This window comes from Macrosteles quadrilineatus, unplaced genomic scaffold, assembly GCF_028750875.1.
Source record: "Macrosteles quadrilineatus isolate MER2022 unplaced genomic scaffold, UCM_ALF_1.0 Scaffold_6__1_contigs__length_79288215, whole genome shotgun sequence".
In the NCBI taxonomy this organism is placed as follows: Eukaryota; Metazoa; Arthropoda; class Insecta; order Hemiptera; family Cicadellidae; genus Macrosteles; species Macrosteles quadrilineatus.
The window spans coordinates 4,018,113-4,043,978 of record NW_026542599.1 but is presented as its reverse complement, the minus strand read 5'-3'; the positions used below and the strand labels follow the sequence as shown (position 1 = coordinate 4,043,978).

Here is a 25,866-nt window from a genome sequence, read left to right as displayed (position 1 = left end):
CACTGTCTATAGCCAATACATTTTTTAAATGCTCAAAGGAAGGATATTTGATCCACCTTTTAATATTTTTGAAGGTGCGGGAATGTGTACATCTTACAAAATGTTTAGAAATTAGGTATTTTGAATTTCAGCTTTTTCTATTAAGAAATTGCAACAGCTCAGAATTATATGGGACCCAATCCAAAAACTCATCCCTATTTCCCTAATATATTGTACGGTGCTATAGAAATAGTGAAATTGAGCAAGTAGTAACTTAATACAATATGAACAAGTTTAAACAACTACATTTTATTTGTTATAGAATACATTTTAAACTTCAGGAAATGATTGAGCTTTTAACTTGTATCTTAATGTACAACAAAATGTTAAAATACACATCTTATCTTAGCTATGGAAAGCGTTAACCATAATTGACATATTTATGTTTGAACAAACAGTTATTAATGCTAGACAAGTTATGAACCCAAAAACTATGATGTTGTAGATTAAGGTTAATCAGATAATCCAAGGTTATATAAATAATATGCTGTAAGATTTCCTACAAACAGGTAATTGTATTTTTAAGTACCATCTCCATTAACTATTATTTCTGTATTGTAAAACTTCAATACAAAACCCTATGGAGTTAAACATTAATTGTATGTGGTTTTTTGTAGTCGATTCTTTGAGTTCACTTTTCTAATCATATTGTTTTTAAGATATAGGTATAGTTATAATAGTTTGTATTAAAGCTTTTAAGTGTTGTCCACGCTATTTTTTGGAGCAACCAAATTGTCACAATGTTTTGTTTTGTTGGGTAGTTTTTCTCTTTTGTAATAAGTGATAAGATTAAAATTTTAAAATATATGTTGCATTTTTGTTTGAAAATAGAAAGAGGGTTGTTTTTATTTCAATTGTTCAATTGTTTAATTAGTTAAAATGTACTTTTTCAACTTTGAAATTGGCGTTTGTTTAACTCTTTTGAGATTTTCTGTACAGTTTGTAAATTCTTTTTTTAAACCAAAAAATATAATAAATTCCTTCTTTTTTGTGCTGAAGACCAGACTCTTGGCTGACTGGTTCAAAGCTGTATCACGACAAATTATTGCATGAACCAAACCAAATTGGTTGTGACTTGTTTGCTAGGATCAAATTGGCGCAATCACCTACATAGACCTGCATTGCGAATCTTCTAAAATCACAACCAAAGAGATCAAAGCGATGTTCTCTAAAGCATTGTACAACGTGTATAGTTTGTCCCTTATTAGGGTGATTAAAAATGTTGAGCACACTAGTCGTAAGTTTTCCAAACAAAAATGATTTTAACAAAACAATCTAGTTTGAATGGTGAGATGGGACCACTGATGTGCCTCTTGTAGTACTTAGTGTTCATATAGCCTAGTGTATTGTGGTTGCTCTATGTTAACCTCTTGTGTCATCTCTCTCCATTTGTAAATACATTTATTTATCTTTATACACATGTATCTCGTACCCCTGAGTAAGTGCATTGTGTTAATGTTTGTTTTAAATACAGTATACAGAGCAACTGCATTTTTTCTTTACCCGCTGACAGAGAAGTAAGGTCCAGAAGAAATAGAGGGATAACCTTGCACTTTCAGCTCTAGCAGCTAGAAATATACTTGTGACAAGCAAGGAAGAGCCCGAGTGGTGAGCACTGTGCGGAAATTTCTATTGCACAGAGCACAGGGTCTTCCTCCACTGTGAGCGCTGTAGTACATGAAGGCAAGGGGGTGGAGTTCTGAGTTGGACTTTGCCTTAGACACCAGCAATAAGAGTAAACACCACGCAAGTTTACCATTGAATGTTTCCTCTGTACCTTTACTTCTCTGTGACCCGCTGAATCTGAAAAGTTTGAATTTATAGGTTTTAATGTTTTAAACAGGTTAGGTTAGATTTTGTCAAATTATCATTATGTTTATGTAGCATGGCAAGATAATACAGTCCCTCTTACTTTCAGGTAAGTTAGGTAAGATTAAAGTAATAAATCGTAGTAGTGTCGCAGTTAGCTGGGAGCGCGGACCCTTGTGTTTGTGTACTAACCGTCCCCCCTCCCCCTCGCCAAATCCATGAAGACAGCAATGTGGGCAGATATTTTTGGAAATGAGCAATAAACTCTCCCCTCTACAGCCCTCGCCATAGCGTGCACGCCCAGGCTAGCTGCGACTACTGTACTTTGTTTGTTTTGTTTTTAAGCTCTTTTTTTTAACACATATTCACCAAACCTATAACATTTTGAGGTGTTCAAGCACTAAAAACTGCCAAAAAACCAAAAAATGTAATTTAATAATTCCTTATCCACATAATACAGACAAAAATTCTGTCATAATTTTACAAGTATAGTGGCAACCCTGGTGAGCATAACAGCCTAAAATAGCAAATGCTATAAAGTGTTAAATTTACTTTATTTTTTGTTCAGTATTTTATAATAACCGGGAAATTTATTAATTCATTAAATATTTACTGCTTACATGGTTTTTTACAAGTATTAACTTTTGTAAAATTAAAAGTTATATTTGTTTGCAATAAACACATGTTTAACTACGAGTTTCCCCTCTTCAACACCACATTTCATCATGAAAAAATTAAGGGTCCAAACTATTATTTTCAAAATAGTTATAGGATATAGGATATCATAACATTTTTACGTACCAAAAATGTACATAACATGTGTACTGTGATAAAATTAATATGGATATGTCTAAAGTATAAAGAGCTAAATATCACAAACTGTTTTTATATATACCCATTTTTATTTGGGGGTGCACACTAGACCCCCGCGCGCGCTCCAGAGTAAAAAAAGCGTGCGCGCTTAAGGGTTAACATTGTTTGTTTATATCATAGACAAATAGAACAAATATGCACCTATTTAATCATGTCTATTAAGGCCAGTGTCCAAAAATAATGAATAATAATAATATTAATATTAGTATTATTAATAAATAATAATAAATTTCTATAAAAGGATTCGACCAATATCTTAAACGAATTGAAATATGTTATACAAATAATTGAAAAAATCTCAATAATAGAAGAGTAATGTAAAACAAATTGTATAATGTATAGACTATTAACTCTATTGCTAAAAGCTTAAACTACTATAGTAGATAATATTCGAGAAAACTACAGTTAGTTAGCGCTCCTGTAAATTATAATAGTAAGCGATACTGTATTGAAATTGGCCCATTTAAAATCAAGCCACATAGATATTAGCCATAATTGTATTACTTACTCTGTTTTATTACAATATGTGACATATTGAGTACCGTCGAATAAATAAGTGAATAGGCCTATTTAGTTAGAGTAATATCGTTTCCATTACATTACCTATAAAGGTGGGGCTACACACAGCCCCGACCTCAATGATTGTGCTCCCCTCGGTAGCCTCGGTTTTTCCTATGGAAAAAAATCTCAAGCCGACAACCCTAGAGACGTTCATATTACCGTCATCCTAAAACTCCGACACGGTCAATGTTATAAGATGTCACCTTGTGGAAAATAAGCCATTGACTTGAGTATCCCATAAGTAGTGTAGACTATATGGGATATCGACCATCTTTGACCAACGGCTGTTGGGACCACTTTGGGACCAACGAGCACAGTTGGTACTCCTTTATGTTTCCAGTAGATTTTTTTAGGATTTGCTTTCTGTCTATCTATTTCTATTGTGAAATGGCGGGAATTAGTTATCACTTGGATCGGATCGGACGGACATAAAACCTAACCTCCAATCCAAAGCAGAATCTGAATCTAAACAATTGTATTGTTGTACTAGTTAATTTGTTTGTAGATAATTTTAAAGTTTAGGTTAGCTTTATTTTATTTAATAGTTTTGTTTCTAGGTGTAGGTGTAGCCGTGTAGGTTCTAGGTTGTAGAGAATCGATACAGTATTATAGTCTATGACAGTACTGTAACAGTATCATCAACCATCCTGATCGAAGTAAGGAAACTAACTTGTTAACAAAACAGTACGTAATATTTGTGTAGATTGTAATTTTTTCAAACATGGGTCAGGGTTAGTTGTATTTCTTTGTGTACATACAATATTAAATATAAAACTCAATGTATTTGGTGATGTACATAATAATTTAGCTTAGGCCCTACCCTACAACTTAATTTTAACTCTTTTGGCAGGAAACTCCTATAACTTAGGTTTGGCGATTTTGGAAGTTTTAGTTTAAGAGCCTTGCGTTTATGTACCTAAATCAGTACAATGTAGGCTAGGCCTAGGTTGTATTTGTATAAATTTGAAATCAAATTGCCTTTGGTAACTTGGGTAAATTTATTTAGGCTGCACTTAAGTTTACGTCCAACACTCATTCGAATGAAATATATCGTTAACTTGTATAGGCCTAACTATAGATTATTCGATGTATCGATTATTTCATTCGGTTAGTTATAGGTTAGGTTAACCTAACTAACCAAACTTGAAAAGTGCGCTGTTGCACGACGACCAATCCCTACAAAGCTTGTAGAAAGACTACGTTTCTTGCAGTTATGGACATGATAACTTAAGATTTGGATGTTGTGAAACAGTTGAATAGGTAGGCCTATGTTTATATTGGACGTGTTGAGGCAGCTCAAAAACTACATTTTGGATTATGTGACACTGACTTATGTCATTGAACATTGTGACATTGGGAGGTCCAATGCAACACTCCAATTTAGCTACGCCTAGTTTAATAATCTTAAAAGCACAGAATAAGTTAGGCTAATACTTGTTTACCCCCAGATGAAATTCTGAAGATGCAGTCCTAAAGTGGAGGAAGGAATTCGGTAGGCCATTAATAACTTAATATGAGTTCCAAACAAATGGATTGTGACGATTTTGAGGTAAGAACAGAGAGCAAGTGAAGGCCAAGGTGGTGGTAATTAAAGCTTTGTAGACTTCAGACCTTTAAGTAACCCATAGGTAGGCCTAATTAATACTTAATGTTATTTAAGCTTGTTGTTTGTGATATTGCATGGGATTTTTTAATTCTTATAAACTGCTTGCTTGTTCTTGAAAAAAATTAAATCATAGTTACTGCTTGGTTTTGTGTGTTTCCGCTTGGTACCATTATGTACTAATATTGAAATGGTATCTGTTGGTACTTTTGTGTGGTTAAATTTCCTAATTACTAACAGTAGGATACGCAATAGTTTTTATGACCTGCTGTTAAGTAGACCTAATTCCTAGGCTATGCAGTGAAAGGCTGGGACGTTGCTTTCCAGATTACTAAATAATTATAGGATAATATGCAAGCGCTGAAATTCATTGCCATAATCCTTATAGTCATGTGGCAACCGGTTTTGACACACTTAAAGTGCCATTGTCAAGCCCTACCATGTAAAGATATTGTTCCTTGTTGTAGGATGTCAAAAAGTCTTCAAACATATAAAAAAAAAAAAAAAACAATCACATAGGCCTACGGACACATTTTTACCAAAAAGGACAGAATGGACATAGGCCTACCATTAATTATTACAGCACAGCTGCGGGTTCAGGGTGTATTTCTAAACTCTAAACTATGGATTCCTTTTATTTAACCTCTTGTAGGCCTATATAATAGTATTTTATTGTTTAATGATTCCTAAGATAACCCCTTTAAACATTATTTGCAATTACATTTAAATATGTTTCGTAACGATACAATTGGCATTATATGGAAATTATTCCTAATACAACTTCTGCTATTTACTTATATTTTTTATAATAGGCTACTGTGTTAATTTTCTGTAACATGAATTATTTAATTTTTGGCTTTATAAGCTGAATGTGTTTGCTGTGGTTAGTTAACTGTATGGTATTTTTGTTTAGTTTATCATGTATCTGTCTTTAATTAGAATATTATTTCATGTAGGCTATTTATCGTCATATTCTGGCACAGTATTATATTTTGTCTATTTATTTTGAATATTTTTTAAAGTTTTGATGTTTTAAGTGTTGTCTGTTGTTAATGAGTCTCTTTGATTTTCTATTGTTATTTGGTTGCAAGTCATTGCATTGCACGTAGTATCGTAGCCCATGCTGTTTTTGGTTTTGGTTTTCATCCCGTTAGATATGCAGGGAAACTGTTCAAGCCTTCAGCTTGTTACATGTAGCTTGTTGTATACCGGCCCGTTTAATCACTTGTATAAAAGCTCAGGATTAAGTTGACCCAGCTCAAATGATGTACGAAACACTGCACCAGCTGATAGCAGTTGTAGCATCTTTAAGTGTTGCCAACTTATTTTCAACAGTAACGGTACACGTATTATAAGCCTTATAACAGCTGTTTTGTGTTATTTGGTTGGAATAGACCTACTATTTAAAGTGCGGCAAATGTAGCCTAAGCAAATGCAGAGCTCCTTTGCTTGCTATAATCAGTACAAGAAAGCCTGCTTTGTCAGGTAACTGTAAGAAAAGTATAATTGCCATTTATAAAAAACTGGCCCAAGTTAAATTTTTTCCAAAGTGTCTGTCTTCTTCCCTACAATTCATAATTACAAAACTCTAGATCCGTAGAAAAAATTTAAAAGATAATAAAATTTGTGTAAAAAATACAAAACTTTCTAAAGTTTTGTTTGGCAGTCAATATTTATTAGTTAGTTCCATCTCTGACGAATATGTGTATTTTAGGAGGAAGACGATGAGATGATAATGGCCTTGGAAACTATTGAGACACTAAATCAAATGTACCCTGGCAGACAAAAACAGATAGAACTTCTGTACAACTTGCTAGGAACTGTGAGTAGACCTATTTATTACGCTGTATGTTTATGATCTAATCTGTTTCATACCCACCGTCTCTGGGGGCTGCCCGGGCCTTAAACCATTGGCCAGTCCACAGGTAGATGGAAGGTCAGGAGAGATACGGTACGTTCCATACAGAATATAAGTTGTGATGTTAAAATGTCACCTAGATGTAATATTCCAATTCTAACCGGTAATACAATAAGTGTATCTGATACATCCCATTTTTGCCCTTCCTACTTAACCAGTTTTTACGATGTAGTGTCGTTTCGAAACCAGCAGAGTGATTTATGGTAAATGATAACCACTGAGTTAATTTCATTAAGGGCTTCACTCACCTAAGTGTTTGATTTATTTTTAAGTTTCAAAAATCCAGTGATGCTGATCAAATGTCTTTATTTCGGTTTAATTGTGAATTGTAGGCTAATTGAATGTTTGATCTTAGTAAGGTAGTAAACAAAGACAACAAAGTTAATGAAAATGGCTTTTAACACGTTTTATGCGGCCGCTCCAGATTGGGTACGGTGCTTGGCGCCCATAGAGTGTGTCCGTACCCGATCGGGAACGCTCGGCAATGCATTTTGTATATCTTTGTTTTTGCTGTAGCGTCGGTCAAAGGTGGACCTACCACGTTAGCGTACGTAGTGTGTGACTTGCTTTTTGGTTGTGGTGTAGGATGGCAGTAAATTTCCTAGTAAAATCCCCGTCTGGCAAGCTTAAAAATCAACTTGTTCCCTCTTTCTTCCTCCAATTGGCAATACAATGGGACCGAGACTATGTTCCAAGTAGTGCAGCTATCTGTGGGTGTTTTAGCAACACTCATCGACTCTCATTGTAAAGCGTATTTGCTATTCGTCAGACTGAAATTCAAAAGCCAATCACTTGTTCGACACTGCAGGCTGCGCCGCACTGAAGCTACGCCAGCCATTTGATGGGCCGCAGCGAATGTGTTAAATAGTCAGAGGCTACTTTTATTGATTATTGTAACGTAATTGAGGTAGATAAATCACTCAATAAGGTATTTATCTTCTATAACCAACAAATTAAACTAACTGTCTTAACCTAATAACTGTCTTAAACAAGTATAGGTTTTAAAATTTTGTTTCTATAACAAGTTTTGAACTCTACTAATGCATGCGCACTTTGCACTTAAGCCCTCTTGTTAGCAATTAAATTCATAATCGTAATTAATGACAGCCTTAATTGACAAAGCATGATAACCACAACAGAATTCATTCTCATAACATTGTATGTTGGATTTTGTTCAAATACTTGCTTTTTCATTTGTCGTAGGCTGGTGACCCTCTACCAGAGTGTATTTACATCTACGGAGACACAGCTACCGGCAAAACACAAGTGGTTCAAGCTTTGCTTAACCTAGCTTCGCTGCAGTTTGCGTTCGTCAACTGCATCGAGTGCTACACACCTCGTCTGCTATTAGAGCCTATCTTGGACGGCCTGCTAGGTGAGTGAAAAAAGTAAAATTTGAGCTTAATTTGCCAATTGGTATTTTCACTCGAGTCTTCAGAGAAAAGAATGGAAGTAATTGTCGGTTTATCAGACCTATTCCTGTTCTTGATGTCTACCCTGTTGGCATTTTTACTTAAGGATTTAATGGAAAAGTACTTAAAACGCTGAAGCGTTACAAGAGAAAGTATTTAAAATGCTCTTAGGGAAAGCTGTATAAAATTAAACACAAACAATTAGTAAAAGAACATAGGTAGCCTAACAAGAACAGAAAAAAAATATTTGATGCAATCTTTTATCACAGCGGAGCACTCTACAAAATATGTCATTAAACACCATCATCCTTACTTGCAATGGTGACAAAATTGTCATCGTTTCCCGCGATAGCAGATACATCATTAAGCTATCGTCACCCGTTGTTTAATCAAGGCAAAATCGTAAACTCATAATACTAGTAAACAACTTTGTATTATTGTTACGTTTTTACTATATAAATTTTAATAGGCCTAATCCATTTTACAGCTCCTAGACTGCTATGCCAAAATTGGCTTCCTTAAGTCTGTAGTCCCAATAGCGGCTAGGGTGAACTTAACATGAAAGTTTCCCAGTAGTTGACAAACAAGGCAGTGCTGGGACAGAAAATCTTGCATGCAATGCTTTGACAATGCTGCACTCATAAGAATACTTGTTAGCTGGTGGTACAGTTAAATAACACGTTTTGACTTCTGATTGATTTGAGGAAAGGGAGCACATTTTGAAAATATTACCAACACATTTTGTAAAATAACACATTTTGTCCGTCCCACAGATGGAGAGTACACGAAGGAATCTGGGAATGAGAAATGTGACAACATGATGGTCCTTGTCAAACAGCTCAAGATAGCTGCCCACAAGCAACGGCTGAGGGATAAGTCGTGCGTTATCGTAAGTTCTTGGTTATCTTATCTTATGTACAAGTTTGAATATTAGTGTATATTACACGTATGGACCATCATGTGAAAACTACTGGACCAGTTGATCTAAAATAATGCAGGAGTATAGTTGATATACCTCAGATAGAAATATACCTACTTTTACATCCATCATTCTTTGACATGATCATGTGAAAGCTACTGGACCAATTAAACTTAAAAACGAACGAGCAACCTTTAAATTCAAATTCAAGCACTATGGTCTCTTTGATCTTAACTGCTTTACTCCTGAGTTTATAACTAAGATTTTGAAAGTTCTCTTTACCTTGACCTCTGATAATGTCTTGTCAATTATTTCAGTAAAACTTACTCTGTAACAAAATATAACGTAAGAAATAAAGCTTTTGACTATCACACAGTATGTGACTGGCTAACAGAACTATCTTCTTATTAATTAAATAACATTTATATATTTATTCCTTTTTTAATGAAATGTTGTTTGTTATTTTATTCTTTGTTATTTTGTCATTGATTAATTATTATGTAAATTATGCTCAGGTTTATATATTAAACCTAATATTCTTAAATACTGTTCTAGGTCCTGGACAACTGTGAGCGTCTTTTTGACCTTGGCGATCATTACTTCCAAGCGTTCCAGAAGCTCCAAGAGCTCACGAACATGCCACATCTGTGTGTGATATTCATTAGTCAAATCCTACCAGAGAAACACACTACGTTTGTCCCTCATTTGAGGGTTTTCTTTCCCCAGTATACCAAAGGTAAGCTCCAAATTGTTTGGTTTCAGTAACACTAGTCGTCCTAAAACATGAGGGCTCATCCTCAACTAAATTACCAATGCCTTCAATCCTGAATAGTGCAAACAAACAATATTATTTGTGTTAAAGTTGATGCTATAGATTATTAAGTATCATTCACTTGGAGACAAATATTTTATTTAAGATTTCCTGTTACTTTTCTAAATTTCAGGCGGCAATTATATGCTGACATCTAATTACTACAGTATGTTAAAGTTTTTCCATCATTTTAGGAAAAAAATGGAATCCAGTCTTTGAAAGTGAGTCGCTTAAAATAATCACTTATAATAAATTATATCAAGTGGTCTAGGGGAACAGTTATAACTTAACGTTAGGGGTGTGCGAGTATTCGAACATCGAGCTTTTTCGAGCCGAATAGGACGCTATTCGGCTCGGCTCGTGATTTTCAAAAAGTTCGAAATGTTCGAGCCGAATACTTATTGAACTAGCAAATAAAAATTAAATTAATAAATAAGGAACTAACTTTCATTTAAATTTACTCTCCTCCGTTTCATAATTGTGTCTTGATAAGCACGAACCTCAGCTCAGTCAAGACGCAATGATTATCGATCGTAATTTTGAGGAAACTACCACCTATCGCGTTGTCTTTCTAACACAACTATTCGTATCGTAATATACAACGCAGTGCGAGTGCGTGATTGGCTAAGTCGCTATGACGACACACGGTTGCCGTGGCAACCTACAGTGCGCACTGAGCACTGCGCCTTGTGTGGGAGGGGAGATTATACCAACAAACTATTTCAGGAATTCTATTTTGGGACGGATGAAAGATAAGGAAGAAACAAAAAGTGGTCACGTGTGCAAATGTAGTGGGCGAGACAATAAGGCTGTAAACGAGTATCGTCGTGTCGTTGTTCCTTGTTTGTTTACTTTTTCAGATTCCTTATCAAACGCCCCTATCTGCTATCTCTCTTTCTCTCTCTCTCTAACAATGTACTGATTAAACAGATTGTGGTTGACGACTTTTCTACTTATAAGTTTCCCTGCGGTTATTTTAGTTCAATCAATCCCATAACCTTTCTAATGTTTATCAAAATAATTAATTAATATGTTTTGTATTTTATTTCCTTTAAACCAACTCCTATTTACCATCTGTATTTTATAGAATAAAATGTTTGTTTATAAAGTTTGACTGGCCACACAATTTTGTACCTATTTTATTTTGTATAAAGTAACAGTTACTTTGAGGATTATATATATATATATATATATATATCAATAAGTGGCGCGTGCTGTAATGAGTGCTTTTTATTATCAAAATAAGTAATGAGTTATTAATTTTTGATAGTACATGGGTCATTGAATACCATAATGTGATGTAGTTTCCTATTTGTATCTTGCAAATAATAATAATTGATAGTTAATTCTGGAAATGAAAAATAGTGATCTCATTCATAAACCTGTTGTCAAAACAGCAACAGGGTGTAAGGGTTTATTGTTTCAGACGCAAGGGTGTTTCAAGGACAAAGTGTTGGGCCACCCGGATTGGTGGGGGGAGGGGGGTGGTGAGACTGTGTGAAGGGGAGGAAACTGGTTTTGGCTATTTATTGATTAGTTCGCCGACCCTTCTAGATAACAAAATTGAGTGACAGTGTTAAATCATCGTGTTCTGCATTTCATTTCTTGTTTACTTTGTGTGTTATTCTATTAATTCTAGTGCTTTGGTCTATTTCCTCTATATGTCAATTATATATTTTTAATATATAAGTAAAACTTGTCTCTCCACCTTTTTGGATCCAAACCAACCATGTTCTTTTTTGATTAATAGGATTCATAAAACAAAAATATTTTGTGCATGGAAAACAACAAGAATAATCACGTGTTTTTAAATTTATTTTGTATTTATTTATACAAAATAGAATTAAATATTCATAGTAGTTACAATATACATATGTAATCGACTTGCTAGTTGTTTTGTCGTCATTCAAGGTCACGTTGCTGTTCTGTTATGACAATCTGATTGTCTCAGTCTGCACTGCATATCTCTTCAGGCCTTCAATCGATATCCTTTTATTTCTTGCATCTTCATTTAGTTCAGTTCAGTTCTTATCGTGATTATCTACTATTTGATGTCTTGACAATTCTCAATGTTTTTAAACATATTAAAATAACATTGTGTTTATTTAAAAATTGACTGAACATTATTATTATTATGCACCTTTTTAAGAAAAAAAGTTTAATAATTAAGATAAGGTAGGAAAAGCTCGAGCTCGAACATTTTTTAAAAAGCTCGGCTCGGCTCGGCTCGAGGTTGAAAATCACTATTCGCACACCCCTACTTAACGTTAAGTCATTCTTGTTTTAAGAGGTTGGCTTATTTGAAACTTAAATCTGCCTGTCCACCTGGGCCCTAAAGACCTGTGCAGGAAACCTACAGGGAAAGCATGTAGGGTGAGCTGTTACAGTACAAGAGTTAACAATACTGATACATTTTTGTATGGCACCACTGGGATACAAACCTTATACTAGACATTGATGCCATGGTTTTAGTCTCAAGGCCAATCATGCTACCAACTGAACAACAAGCTTACCACAATATATCCATTTTTAGGCTTATTTATTTATTCTTAGAGAAAAATGTAGCCAACGTAATCTTGTGTATTGCCTTCCGGATTACTTCATGAATGTATACAAGAGGTTAAGTTACCTTGATTCTGTCCAAGTAATCCTTAAGTCGTCATTAGTGCGACCGATTTCGATGTCTATGGCATCATTGTCAAGCTGAATGTAAAATCGCTCCTAGGAGGTCGTCATGAGTCTTGAAAAACACTTAACTTATAACACATACACAAACAAAAAACGATAAAATGCGTGGCCATACAACTAATCTACAACACAGCGGCGGGTACAGGGTGTAGGTCTAGACTACACTACTACTAGGTACTAGGTACTGCCTTCAAGATGGCAGCTGCTTATCCTGACGTCTTTGCCACAAATGGCCTGTCTGGACAGCTCCCCCTTGATTTTGGCATCAACCTCTGTCAGTCTCCTGTCCGGGTGTTCAGTTCTGGCAATTGCCATCTTCTCCACAGACAGTGTCTCTGAATAGGTGGGTGCCGGTGTTCTCTGTGAAACACCCGACCCCTCTCCCCCCTGCCTCCTTGACTTCTTTTTCTCGCCCCCAGCATCCTCAGGTGTCAGGTGCTCTTGCCCCCTCTTTCCACCTGTCCTTCTAGAGGCTTCAATAGAGTTGGCTTTGGGAGTGCCGCCCTCGCCCTGCTTTTCCCCCGCATCCTGGTTCCCAGGGGATCCAGCTTTGCCGGGAGCAGAGTTCGGGTGCTTGGCAGCCCATGCCAGCCTCCTCTCACTTCTGGATAGCACCTTTTCGCCTTTGGCTAAAGCTTTCGCTATCCTCCGTCTTCGTAGCTCTCCCCTGGACAGTCGTTTGTTTTTTCTTTCCTTTCCAGTTTCCGGGAGCTTGCCTTCATCATCAGATTTTAGTAGGCCTTCCTCCTCCATTTGGGTCGGATCTTCTACGTTTACACTAGCAATAGGAGTGCTTTCGACCTGTCGGTCACACTCTCCTTGCTAATCAGTCTTGGTTTTGTCACTATCTAGTTTGCTCACTAAACTATTTTTTGGACATCCATTTTGTTCCCACGAGTCCCGGGTATCTAAAGGTCCACCTCCCCAGTGACCCGATTAGAGAGGTAAGGGGTTCATACGACTGGGTTCCCCCTGGTTCCCAGAAGGCTCCGTTTCAGGCACTGAGTATTAGGCCCCCAGTGCCGCAAGGCTGTCAGCACGGGTCACATTCCACCTTAGCCCAGGGCCTGCAGTGCTCAGACGTAGCTATTGCTAAGACTAAACGTCTGGGTGAGCGTCCTGCTCTGCAAGCCTCGTCTTAGACCAGAACGAAACACCCAGTTCTGATGGTGCTGCTGCCCCCCACCAGAGAGTCATTCAGGACTCTAGCCTAGATCCGCCGAGATCAGCGTGACAGGGACCACGACGTGAACGGTGCAGTCATTGGACTTGACTACACAGGCCTGTACTTCATTTTGTACTGGCCTTCTCGGACGGTCTTGAGCACCATTTCCAATGCCCCTGGGGGAGAAGTAGTTTCTCAGTTTCAGATATCAGTGCAGCCTTGGCTGTCCGAGGAACTACCGCACCCCCTTAACCCCTATGTCATGCTTTTTAGTGATTTATAAGATTCCTGCAGCTTTCTGTAGGACTGAGTTCAGCTAGCGTTCTTATAGATTTTTTCTGAAGTTGCAGTATTCTTGTAAGGTTCTGTTGTGTGGTTCCACCCTACACCACTTATCCATATCTTATGTAGGACTGTACTAAGACATAGAATGCAATCTTAGTTGCTTCCATCCATTTAATTCCACGCATTACATAAATTCCGCATCCTAGTCTTTTGCTCAGGCTATTTACATGTTCTGTCCAAGAGAGTTTAGCATGAATGGGCATGCCTAGTAGTTTGGACTGTTAATTGACAGTGATATTGGTAGCTCCAGTTGTCTGCAGCTGTCTTCTGCTGAAATTAATTTGCTCTCATTTCCACCTGAGGTCTTAATGATCAATGCAGTATTATTCTTTTTTTAGATGATGCTATGAAGATCCTGATGACAGTAAGTCCTGAAGCTGATGATGAAAAAGAATTATTCAACCAGTTCAGTAGACTTTTCCTGGATATCTTCTACCTAGCTACAAGAGATTTGAACGAGTTGAAACACCAAGTAAGTTAAGTAGAGTGCTTCCAAAACTAACCCATTATGATTTTTTAAACTTTATTTAGTTTTTAGCGAATTTCCCTATAGGGAATAAGCTATTACCGTTGTACTCATGGTAAGACCTGGACCCGGGACCGATTTAGTTTTTTGTTTTCAGATCCCTAAGAGGCCAAAATCACCATCTGTTCAAATTCATATATATATGTGTACGTTAGCGCGATAACTCGAACAAAAATCATCTGATTTTGATGAAATTTGGTACAAACGTGTAAACCTACGTTTATTCGAAGGAGTTAGCAAACCAGCATGATCGGACTATGGGAACAGGGGTTTATGGGGTAAAAATTGGTTTTCCCATTTTTGACCCTAAAAACTTAAAATTTAACATTTTCTTTCCATACTATTTTGTAGAGTTGAAAAAAAATTTGGTATATTGAAGCGTGGTCATGCGCCTAATAGTTACGGAGAAAATTCCCAAAAACTGTAAATTTAAAATTCCCATGTTATTCTTATTGAGAATAAGTAAACTGTTGTAGCCTAGTTTGCTTGCTTTGAACATATTTTGATCAAGTTTGGAAAATGCATTAATTTCATACTAAACTATTAACATAAAAAAAAAACTCCTTTTTACCCGTCCCTGTTGCAGCAAACCTAAGTACTTATTAAACTAATGTTTTTTAAATAGGGAATAAATGTGATATTTTTCAGGAGACATTTTAGTGTAAATCCAATCAGGCAAATGGAAATTCGCTTAGTCTGCAGGTTTGCTGCGGCGGGGGTATTTAATTTTTTAATCACACTGAAACCTCTCCTTGGTTGACTCCCAGATGGAACGAACTCAGAGATATATTGATTTGTCTTTTTATATCGAAGAGATCTAATATGTTTAGGAATGGGGTGTCTTAGCCTAATTAAATATTTCTGTTAGACCCGGCCCCTAGGCCTGCATTTGCTCCACTGTCGCCAGCCCTGACTAACCCTGTCTGTTGCATAAGTTTTGAAATGACAATGGTTAATAATACAGTTTAAAATTAATGAACTACTCATTCGTGAGAGCAGCCCATTCTTTGAGTCTTAGGACGAATGAAACTAGACGTTCCATTTTAAAATCAGAAACAGGTCACAGCTTTAACACGGCAACATCAACTTCTGTTCCTCATCTTGAAAGTTATAAATCTTAAAATATTTTTACGCTGTATCTTATAAAACCAAAGTGCACAGGATGAAAATATTTATCTAAATAAGAAGTAGAACGGAATAAAATCAAATCTTAAATTATTTCTCTTCTTTTGTTCTTTGATCTGTAACTTCATCAAAGTTTTTAAGACATTTAGTGAGATGTATGAACTGGTTAGAACTGGCTCGATTGTAGACAAATAGGTAAATTTTTTTTCCTGATGATCGATTGTCGCTTCTCTCTTCTCTCTCATTCGGATTATGTTTATTTGCTTCGGAGTTCTTCCTCGTTCCATTATTAATGTTGTACATTAACCTTGAAAACATTTAACAGTAATACGAATGTAAACCAAACTGGAATATAACTATTCTTTAAAACTTTTGTTTAAACAAACCAATACACTTATTTTTTTTAAACGTAAATCAAAATGATGACAGTAAAAATAATCTGTATTGGCTATTTTTGTTAACTTAAGCTACAAAAGGCATTGAAGATAACATGGCCACTTTGAAGAGCTGTAAGACGGAACCTGGATTTTCCTCAGCCTTGTGACCAATTCCAATCGATTCCTCGTGCCCAATTACCCTAAATTAAAGAAAAAAATAAAAAAATCCTAGGAGAGGAAAAGGGTTTGCCCGTAAATGTTCTTATTTTAGACTATACTATTAATATATAGATGGTACAGTATTGAAGATCACAATATAAATAGGTTACATACCTTACGTTGTCAATCCTAAAATAAGTCTATGGCGACTAGTTTCGAAACATCAAGGTTTCATTGTCGAGCCTCTTGCCTCTTAAAAACATTGTGACATCTTGTCGTCGTCATTATACACAGTACATTTAACATAAACACACGAACACGGACACATACTATTTACAAAAATGAATGCGCGGCCGGCCATAAGTACCGCGGTGACGGACACGATGCAACTGAATTAAAAAGTTGCAGTTGCATCGTGTCCGTCACCGCGGTACTTATGGCCGGCCGCGCATTCATTTTTGTAAATAGTATGTGTCCGTGTTCGTGTGTTTATGTTAAATGTACTGTGTATAATGACGACGACAAGATGTCACAATGTTTTTAAGAGGCAAGAGGCTCGACAATGAAACCTTGATGTTTCGAAACTAGTCGCCATAGACTTATTTTAGGATTGACGACGTAAGGTATGTAACCTATTTATATTGTCTATAATCAATCCTGGAGGCAATGATGAATGAAGATCACAATATCATTATGTTTTTCTAAAAATTTTAAAATATGAGTTTTAAAATTTAGTTAAATTCTACAATTGGCGTTGACTCTATCCTTAGTATTTGCGCTACAGTTACATCCATAAAAGTTTCAATACTATTAAATGTTTGTCACTTTAGAAAACCATTGTGTTTTCTTCATGCCTAAAAGGATTTGTTAGATGAATTCACAGAAACGAGACCTTTTTAAAAAAATGCAATTAATTTAATGAAACAAAAATTGAGGAATTTAACATAAGTAGTTTGCCAATAATTTCCAGACTGATGATTTGGCTTGCGGTACTGGATGAATGAATACATTTCACAAATTTCCAAATTTGATTTCAAGTGGCCATTTCAAGAGTTGTTTTGTGAATTCGCAACTTGATTGTTTGGCAGATCCTGCTAGAAATCTTCAGCAATGCTGGAATCTGAGGAGAATCTTTTTCCAAGAAGTTCACCATTCGATTGAGGTTTTCTTTCATCAGTTTCCTAGGAAGATTCACAAGTGTTCTTTCGTATCATGGAGGAAACAGCATGATTCGATCACAGAAGATTTCCCCAGAACACTATGTTGATATTCTTCATCGACTCCTAAGGCCAACTGTAAAGTATTTTTCCATGATAGAGTAAACATCCAGGATTCAATCAGAGGAATGTGCCACAACCTCTAATCACATAATCTTAACATCCTGGATTCCATACTAAGAAATCAATGTGGAAAAGCTACGCAGAAGAAGATGAAGTCGGAGGTCTACGAACTTCTCAAGTAAGTTCTTAGAAGAGGAGTCACAAGGCAAGATGGAATCTAGTCAGGAGAGTCAAAGATTGCACAGCGATGTCTTGTATCCTAAAATCACAAAGGGCTTTGAGTCAAATTAACAAATCAAACGTTAATAACGCTGTAAACATATTTCAATAAAGTATAAGTTTCGTACTGTTAAATCTAATATGACCTCAACAAAAATAAATCTTCTTTCATGTCCCACGGTTTCAATGAAAAAGCAAACAGCCATAGAATCTTATCTGTAAAATGTTCATTTTGTGTTTCTTCAAGCATATTGCATCAGACTATTGAATGAGTTCAAATTAAGCTTTACTTATGGTTTTTTGGTGCATCCCTTTTATAAAGTGGGCGATCTTTCATTTTATACTATACATCTGACATCGCCAATGATGCTGTATGTCTGTTTTTATTAGCATGATAAATAATTATCATTATGTTTGTTGCAAACCTTAAATTTTCTTACCTTAGCGACGTAGTTTCAAGTTAAATAATTTTTCAAATGTCATGATAGAGATGCCATCGTTGGGAGAGCCAAAAGTAGTCGTAATAGAGGTGTCTTCATCGGTAGGTATAAGAGAGGTGTCTTTGATCGGTAGTCATAAGAGAGGTGTCATAATCTAGATGTCATAATCCGTAGTCATAATCTAGACTTAGTCATAATAGGGAGGCCACAGTCGAAAACAAGGCATTGCTGTGCAATCTTTGACTCTCCTGACTAGATTGCATCTTGCCTTGTGACTCCTCTTCTAAGAACTTACTTGAGAAGTTCGTAGACCTCCGACTTCATCTTCTTCTGCGTAGCTTTTCCACATTGATTTCTTAGTATGGAATCCAGGATGTTAAGATTATGTGATTAGAGGTTGTGGCACATTCCTCTGATTTAATCCTGGATGTTTACTTTATCATGGAAAAATACTTTACAGTTGGCCTTAGGAGTCGATGAAGAATATCAACATAGTGTTCTGGGGAAATCTTCTGTGATCAAATCATGCTGTTTCCTCCATGATACAAAAGAACACTTGTGAATCTTCCTAGGGAACTGATGAAAGAAAACCTCAATCGAATGGTGAACTTCTTTGAAAAAGATTCTCCTCAGATTCCAGCATCGCTGAAGATTTCTAGCAGGATCTGCCAAACAATCAAGTTGCGAATTCACAAAATAACTCTTGAAATGGCCACTTGAATTCAAATTTGTAAAATGTATTCATTCATTCAGTACCGCAAGCCAAATCAACAGTCTGGAAATTATTGGCAAACTACATTAATTATGCTTGCATTGAAAAAAAAACTAGTTCTACTCTTAATTTCCATTTCAACGGGAATTCGGACATCTTGCCCCATTTTTAACGAGCAGGATGAGTAGGGGGTTTTTTAGCATTCTTGGGTTTTTCGGGTATCTTGTTTATTCTTTTGTACAAGGCCTCCTCCTTTTGGTACTCGTAGACATTTTTTATACAGTGAGCAGTCTTGAGAGCCACAACTGCCACAGTCACAGTGTAACACATGCGATAGATCAAGCTCATTTTCACAGTGCAATCTAATTTTGTTTAAGCTAAATAAAAATTTGTCGCTTTCATAGAAAATTTAAGAAGGAAGTCTTGTGTATCTATGGTAACAAACTGTGTTTAATATAATTTTGTCCCATATGTGATGAATCTTGACACTTGTTATTTTTAATTTTTAAAATTTATTCTTCACTGCAGGGCAAGTCTTTTATAGTTTGATCAAAATGATGAATTTAATACACTTAAAATGTTATATTATAAAATCAGTTGGATATATCATCAATGTCAAAGGAACAGATAACTATTCCTTATTTCGTTAGATTATATTTATTGTAGGGGTTAGTACTTGCCTTTTTTGGTCTACTTTTAACAATCATGTGTAGATGAGTACGTTGAGGATGTGAGCTGTGTTCCAAGTTTTGGAATAGACTAACCATGGAGTATGTTTAATCTATATGGGTTTGGTGAAGTCGGGGAATTAATGTCAAATCAAGTATTAAAAATGATGTACATATCTAGCTAGGGCAAACAATGCATCTAACATGACCAACATACAACCACAGCTCTACATACAAAGCATGCGGAAATACAATTGTGCCATCACATTTCATCTCTTTTGCATGATTTGTTGCCAACAAAGCCGGACTAGGTTATGAATGTAGTTAACCAAATGTTTAAGATTTGATGTCAAATTCACTACAATTTATGGTCCATCCCATCCACTAAATACATGCACAGCTTTATGTGATCAATATGGCCTAGGCAATTAATTGACTGGGCTCGCATATCAATAAAGTTAAAGTTTTACAGCAACATCAAGCACGATTTCACAAAACTACGCAATAAGTTAATCAATTAGAAACTAAGTACACGATGTTAAATACATTGGTCAATGTAGCAAGAGAATAAATCAAAATTGCATAAACAAAGCTGATGAAACAATTATAAGACCCCAAAAAAAAAGATAAATTTTTAGCTAGATCTCAGAAGCTAGAATTGCAGCTAGAACTGTAAGAAATTACAATTTCTACTAGTGAAAAGTGATTTTTGGTAACCTCTATGTAACCTTAAATATTGCTTTATTTGCAAAAGGAGAATAGTATTGTTTGATTCTAAACAAATATCTGCTATCCTAAAAGTATTTCCATAACCAAATTGCCTTTCACCACTCTAAATACTCTGTGTTAATTAATCTGCAACGCTTTTACATGTTTGCACTTCTATAGTAAGTTTACGGAAATCATCTTGAGAGGCTTCATGATTTATGTAATCTTTTAATGTAGTAAACAATGTTTTTGGGATCAGTATTTTATATTTTAAAATCTTAGACAAAGCATTAAACTTGTTATTTATTGAACATGTTCCCCTAAGTTATAGGGAAGTTCTTTGGCATGGATGTGTTGTAGGGATGGATTATCTTTCATGAGTCTAAATTGGCAAGATCTGGTAATGAAAACTCATGAAAACAAGATGAACACAAAAACATATGATCTTCATCAGTAAAACATCTTCACAGTTTATCCCATTCCGTTATTAACTCACCCTTTTACAGATTTCTATTGAAATATGACTGTTAGTCTAGGGACCATTAAAGAAAAAAATGACTTAACCTAGACAACATTAGGCAACAATCGAATCCGAATGGAATGTGTTTTGCACATATCCCTGAACATTTCCTAAAAATTTCCAAGCTTTCCCACTCGGCAACGTCCGCTATTGGAAAAAGGCGGGAAAAGTATAGTATAATGCAAGCCTTTACCTTAAACTGCATTGTGTCAAACCCGTACCATAGAGAGGTAAAATTGTTTTGGATTATTCCCCATCAGATTTTCTACGTAATAATACCAAAATAAGAGGCCATATTGAGTTTGTAACTGTCGAAAATCCAATTTTTCAGATCTCATATTAATTAGACTTAAGTTAGTGACAATTATTACAGGCATTTGTTTCAAATAAGAACTTTTAACCTACTATACTGACCCAAAAGTTTAAACTCTTGTATCACTTGGTTGTTATTTCTTGCTTGTTACAGTTGGTAGCATTGTACCCAAAGTACGTAGAGCCGATCAAATCTGGCAGCGTCAGTCCCACGGATCATGTGGCTCTTTACAAACAAGTCCTCCCTCACATCCGTGCATCACTGAGCAACGTCTACCTAACTGGGTAAAGCTGTGGTTAGTTGTTACGCTTAGTAGACAAAAAGTGGGTCAAAAATCTTTTTAAGTAAAGATAATCGCTGCTTGGTAAGTCAACCAACCTGAAAATCTGAAAGTGTGTCTTTGTTATACGCTTTTTTCAGTTGAAACTTAGATATTTTGACATGTAGTACCTACCCGAAAAAGGTGATCCTGTCGGTTTAGTTTTGTTCCAACCTGGTCTAATTTTAGCTACTCTAACCAAAAGCAACTTAAACTAGGGGTCTGCGGGTCCCTGAAATCTTCGGGTTGGGTTGGGCTAAGAGTTCGGACCTAACTTGGGTAACTCAGGTCCAGCCGAGATGAGCTTTTATTTTTGTGTTAGTAGAAAGCGTCTGCAAGGGAGCGAGATCAATAATTGACAGTTTTGCTTTAATTTGTTTAATGTTTCTCGGTTTTCTCGTGGAGGAAGGAGAGGATGTTGTCATGACTGCAAAAAGATAGATGATCTCACAGTGACCACGAAAGAGGTTCTCTGTGTCTTCGGAGGATGTTCACGACTTCACTACTGGGATGTGGGGGATATTATATACAATATTAATTTTATGTACAAACTGATTACAGAACGCTATAATAACATATTTTTTTAAGTCAATACTTTCAAAAGCAACCCAATGTTGGTCCAAGACCCAAAATGCAAAATATTTGACCTGACCGTAAAAAGGTCTGTCCCGCAGACAGGGAGACAACTAAGCTAAATATATTTATTTTTCGTAGATGTACATTTTTCTGGCTTGTCTTGAATTGGTTTACAAGAACATTTACAACAAGAATTAATTGCAAGTCAGTCATTTACTTAACTAGCTCACATGGGAAAATTATAAAAAAAAGCATGAAACAAATATTCTTGAATTGTCAAACTTTTGAACATTATTACTTCACCCATTCTCTTTCTTTGTTTTCCACTAGCATATTTACTTCTGTGCTAGGTTGTTTGCTAATAGACGTGACTAGGCACTATTTCTCAAGCTTAAATAATTCAACTGAAAATAAATATTACTATTACATTTTCTATAAATATTTAATTAATCCAATTTTTTTTTATCGCCATTTTGTATTTTAGGGTCAGTGGAAATGAAGAAAATTTGAAACCAGACAAGGTGTTATCTACGAAAGTAGTACAGTCTCTGGATCTTCCGTATTACGCCAAGTATTTCCTGATAGCAGCATTTCTAGCCTCATATAACTTGCCGAAAGATGATAAGAGACTTTTTGTGAAAAACCACGGGAAGAAAAAGAAAAGGTTGGTTCAAGATCAGAAAAAGGAAAACACTAGCAAGGAGTTGTTGGGACCGAAGGTTTTCACGCTAGATCGTCTACTGGCTATCTTCTATGCGATTATGGAAGAAAAAACACCGTTAAATGCAAATCTACTGGCACAGGTAAGAAGTGACTGATTACAATGTTAAAATAAATTAATGCTTGTATAGTTAGTAATCAAAAGGTTGCCAGTTTAAACCTGAGAAAAGTCAGTAGTTTTTTGATGATGTACAACTTGGATTATTCGAGGAGCATATTGACTGACATATTGATCACGCGTGATCAGAAAAAGCAATTATGATGGTTCCGTGACCACGAGAGAGGTTCAATAGTTAAGCACAACACCATGGGGGAAGGGAGGGTTTCAATGGTAATTAGGCACGTGGTAGACAACAATGATGTTCCTTTTACTGCATGAGATGTTGAAGAGTAAATAACAATGCAGTCGCAGATAACAATGATAGTTTCCGTAATCACAAAGAAATGACTATGTTTCCATTAACGCTGAAGATACTTAGGAGTTTGCCGCGATTGCAGCGCAACAATAAAGTTTTTTTTTTTTAGACAATTATGATGTCCCTGCGAGTTCAGGAGATGTTTGATATTTTTCCGCGATCCTGGTATACGATGGTCCACATGACGTTGGGGATGTTCCAGTTTTTTTCTTGATGCCAATGCTGAAGACAATTATAATGTTCCCGAGAGGTTGAAATGGTGGAAGATGTTCAATATTTTCCATGATATTGGAGGATGGTGATCAATGTTTCTGTGATCAATAATGATGTTTCTGTGATTTCATGAGATGATTTTTTGCTGCAGTTGCAGGAGACAGAATAACCGTTGTGAGAAAACAATCCATGCCCGCTTTAATGGCAAACAACATTTTAGCTTGTTGCTAACGCTAACTGAATAAAATAATAGTTCTAGTTTGGATTTGCGTTTGTTTTAGATCACTTCATTGGTTGAGCTGAGGTTGCTGGTGAAGCTAGGAGATGATCTGGACAAACCAAAGTATAGATGTGCCGTCGGAATTGAATGTGTTGAAGCGATATCTAGGTAAGCATTTTCAAAATGTAAAAGTTACATAGCACATAGTGTGTGCCTTGATACTGTTAACACCAGTGACATTTTCATGGAAGAATAAAAAAATTGTTGTTTTTTTTTGCAAGTGGTCCATATACCTAAATTATGGAGATTTAAAGGAGATCTCTCATGTACTAGTTAAGGCTAGCAACCGACACACATTTTATGTATATTTTACTAACTTAAAATTTACTTTTTTAATGCCAGGGTATCACATTTAAAGCTTTGCATAGATTAGGATTGACAAATGTATTTATCGTTCATATACCTAATACAATAAGGGTCAATTTAGAATAAGTTCAGTTTAGTTAAGGTAGATAATTTTATCTGTAACATCCCCTTTTTCAGCCGGCCTACTCAACCAAATTTTACGATTGAAATGTCATTTTTATGATCCAGCGGAGGGAAAAAAGTTTATTTCCTTTAGGGCTTTGCCCCTCTTAAGCAGTTTATTTACTTCAGTAGTTCGTTTTCAAACATCCAGTGATGCTGACCAATTTTCTTTTTAACAAATTAAATTATGTGAATTGTCTTTTAACAGCTGATACTTCCACTGAATGTTTAACCACAGTCAGATTGTAAACAAGAGGCAAAACAATTTAAGGAAATAGATGGTTTATAAATTTGGTGCCGGAGGGAAAAAAGTGTTTTGTATCCTGGTCTAGTTCTTCCAAAAAGGCATAAATCTGATTTTGCAAAATTCGCATGAGTTGCTTTAGTTCATAAATACTTGAATTTTAACCGGCTACTTATTGATTATTGTAAACTGACTAAAGTAGGTAAAACTTCCTTTTTGGTCTGGAGATCTTAAATAATAAAATTTAATATACTGTAAATTCTTAAACAAAGCTATTAAATTTTTACATGATGGTGTCTTCTTTAATGTTGAATTTTTGAAGTTTAAACCATATCAAAATGCACAATTTGCGGTCCCCACTTTTATGTATTTACAATGACACAGTTCATGCAGACAAATGTGTGATTTTTGTATGAAACAATTTTCAATATTCTGTTGTAATTAATTGTTCTGTATTTGTTCCAGAACCCTTGACTTCAATGTAAGGAAGTACATGGTGCATTAATGAGAAACAAGACTTAATATTTGTGATCTGTGTGGATAAAATGTGATCTGATTTTAACTCTATTTTAAGTCAGTAATATATTTATTTTAAATTACAAAGTTGTTGAAAATATTGAGGTGCATGGTTGTTATTTTGCTACCTTAGCTGCCAGTGATAAGAGCAGTGTTGGGAAGTAGCGCGCTACAAGTAGCGACGCTACAGTAGCGCGCTACTTTTTTAGTAGCGTTAGCTGTAGCGTCGCTACTTTTAAGATTTTGTAGCTTTAGCTGTAGCTAGCTACATTTTTAAAGTAGTTGTAGCGGAATTTTAGCTACTTTTCTCGCTACATTAACATTGTTTGAGATAGTGATTTTTACCATAACCTCAACCTTACGTGAAACAACATCTTTCAAACTGAGATTTCCAAAACAATTAGGCCTAATTTCTTGGCTTCATACAGCTGGTTGCAGCCGTTTCATTCCCTATTACAACGTTGTGTGGACATATGGAGGCCATTAAATAAGTGTTATCCACATTTTTAGCTTTCATTTCCTTAATTTACTACTCTATGATTACTGTCAGATAAAATAAAATCGCTAGATGCAGACGACGTTTAAACGTTACCGGTACCAGTGACAAGACAAGCTATTGAATGCTTGCAAGTGATTGACAGGGAAATTAGTAATCAATTTAGTTTCTTTGTTATATTGATAGTGTTTTAACTAGGGTTTTAATGGAAACCAACACTAAACCTTAAACTAATGAGAAAGCTGGTCTATCAACCTTTGCTTCAGCTGTTGATTGTGGTTCATCGTCACAAGCCCTTCCTTGGTTAGATTACAAAGATTTTTCAAAGGTTTACTAAATTAACAAAGAGGAAATTACCTGATGAGATTTAAAATATGCCTAGACTACATGATAATAGTAACGAAAAAATCTCCATATAACATGAAACT

At 35.6% G+C, this 25,866-nt stretch overlaps 1 protein-coding gene across 4 annotated transcripts; it reads left to right on the top strand.

The window, feature by feature from the left end:
* The first annotated feature begins 3,883 nt into the window (after positions 1-3,883).
* LOC128997304 (origin recognition complex subunit 5-like) lies at positions 3,884-25,036 on the top strand. Of its 4 annotated transcripts, none has more exons than XM_054422935.1 (11): positions 3,884-3,938; positions 4,731-4,831; positions 6,600-6,707; positions 8,007-8,178; positions 8,989-9,104; positions 9,690-9,870; positions 14,482-14,615; positions 21,344-21,474; positions 22,570-22,888; positions 23,716-23,822; positions 24,892-25,036. In XM_054422935.1, the coding sequence occupies exons 2-11, from the start codon at positions 4,796-4,798 to the stop codon at positions 24,929-24,931; spliced, it is 1,344 nt and encodes a 447-aa protein (XP_054278910.1). In that variant the 5' UTR covers positions 3,884-3,938; positions 4,731-4,795; the 3' UTR covers positions 24,932-25,036. The 4 variants fall into 4 exon arrangements, with proteins under 4 accessions (XP_054278910.1, XP_054278909.1, XP_054278911.1 ...); XM_054422934.1 differs by having other exon boundaries at positions 3,909-3,966; XM_054422936.1 differs by having other exon boundaries at positions 3,918-3,938; positions 4,731-4,910.
* Positions 25,037-25,866: the final 830 nt, after the last annotated feature.

Bases quoted from the DNA above. Each gene is read 5' to 3' on its own strand.
- LOC128997304 (XM_054422935.1), top strand. From the start codon at position 4,796: ATGAGTTCCAAACAAATGGATTGTGACGATTTTGAG. The intron at 8,179-8,988 runs GTGAGTGAAAAA...TCCGTCCCACAG, and splicing joins TATCTTGGACGGCCTGCTAG to ATGGAGAGTACACGAAGGAA. The intron at 9,105-9,689 runs GTAAGTTCTTGG...ATACTGTTCTAG, and splicing joins GGGATAAGTCGTGCGTTATC to GTCCTGGACAACTGTGAGCG.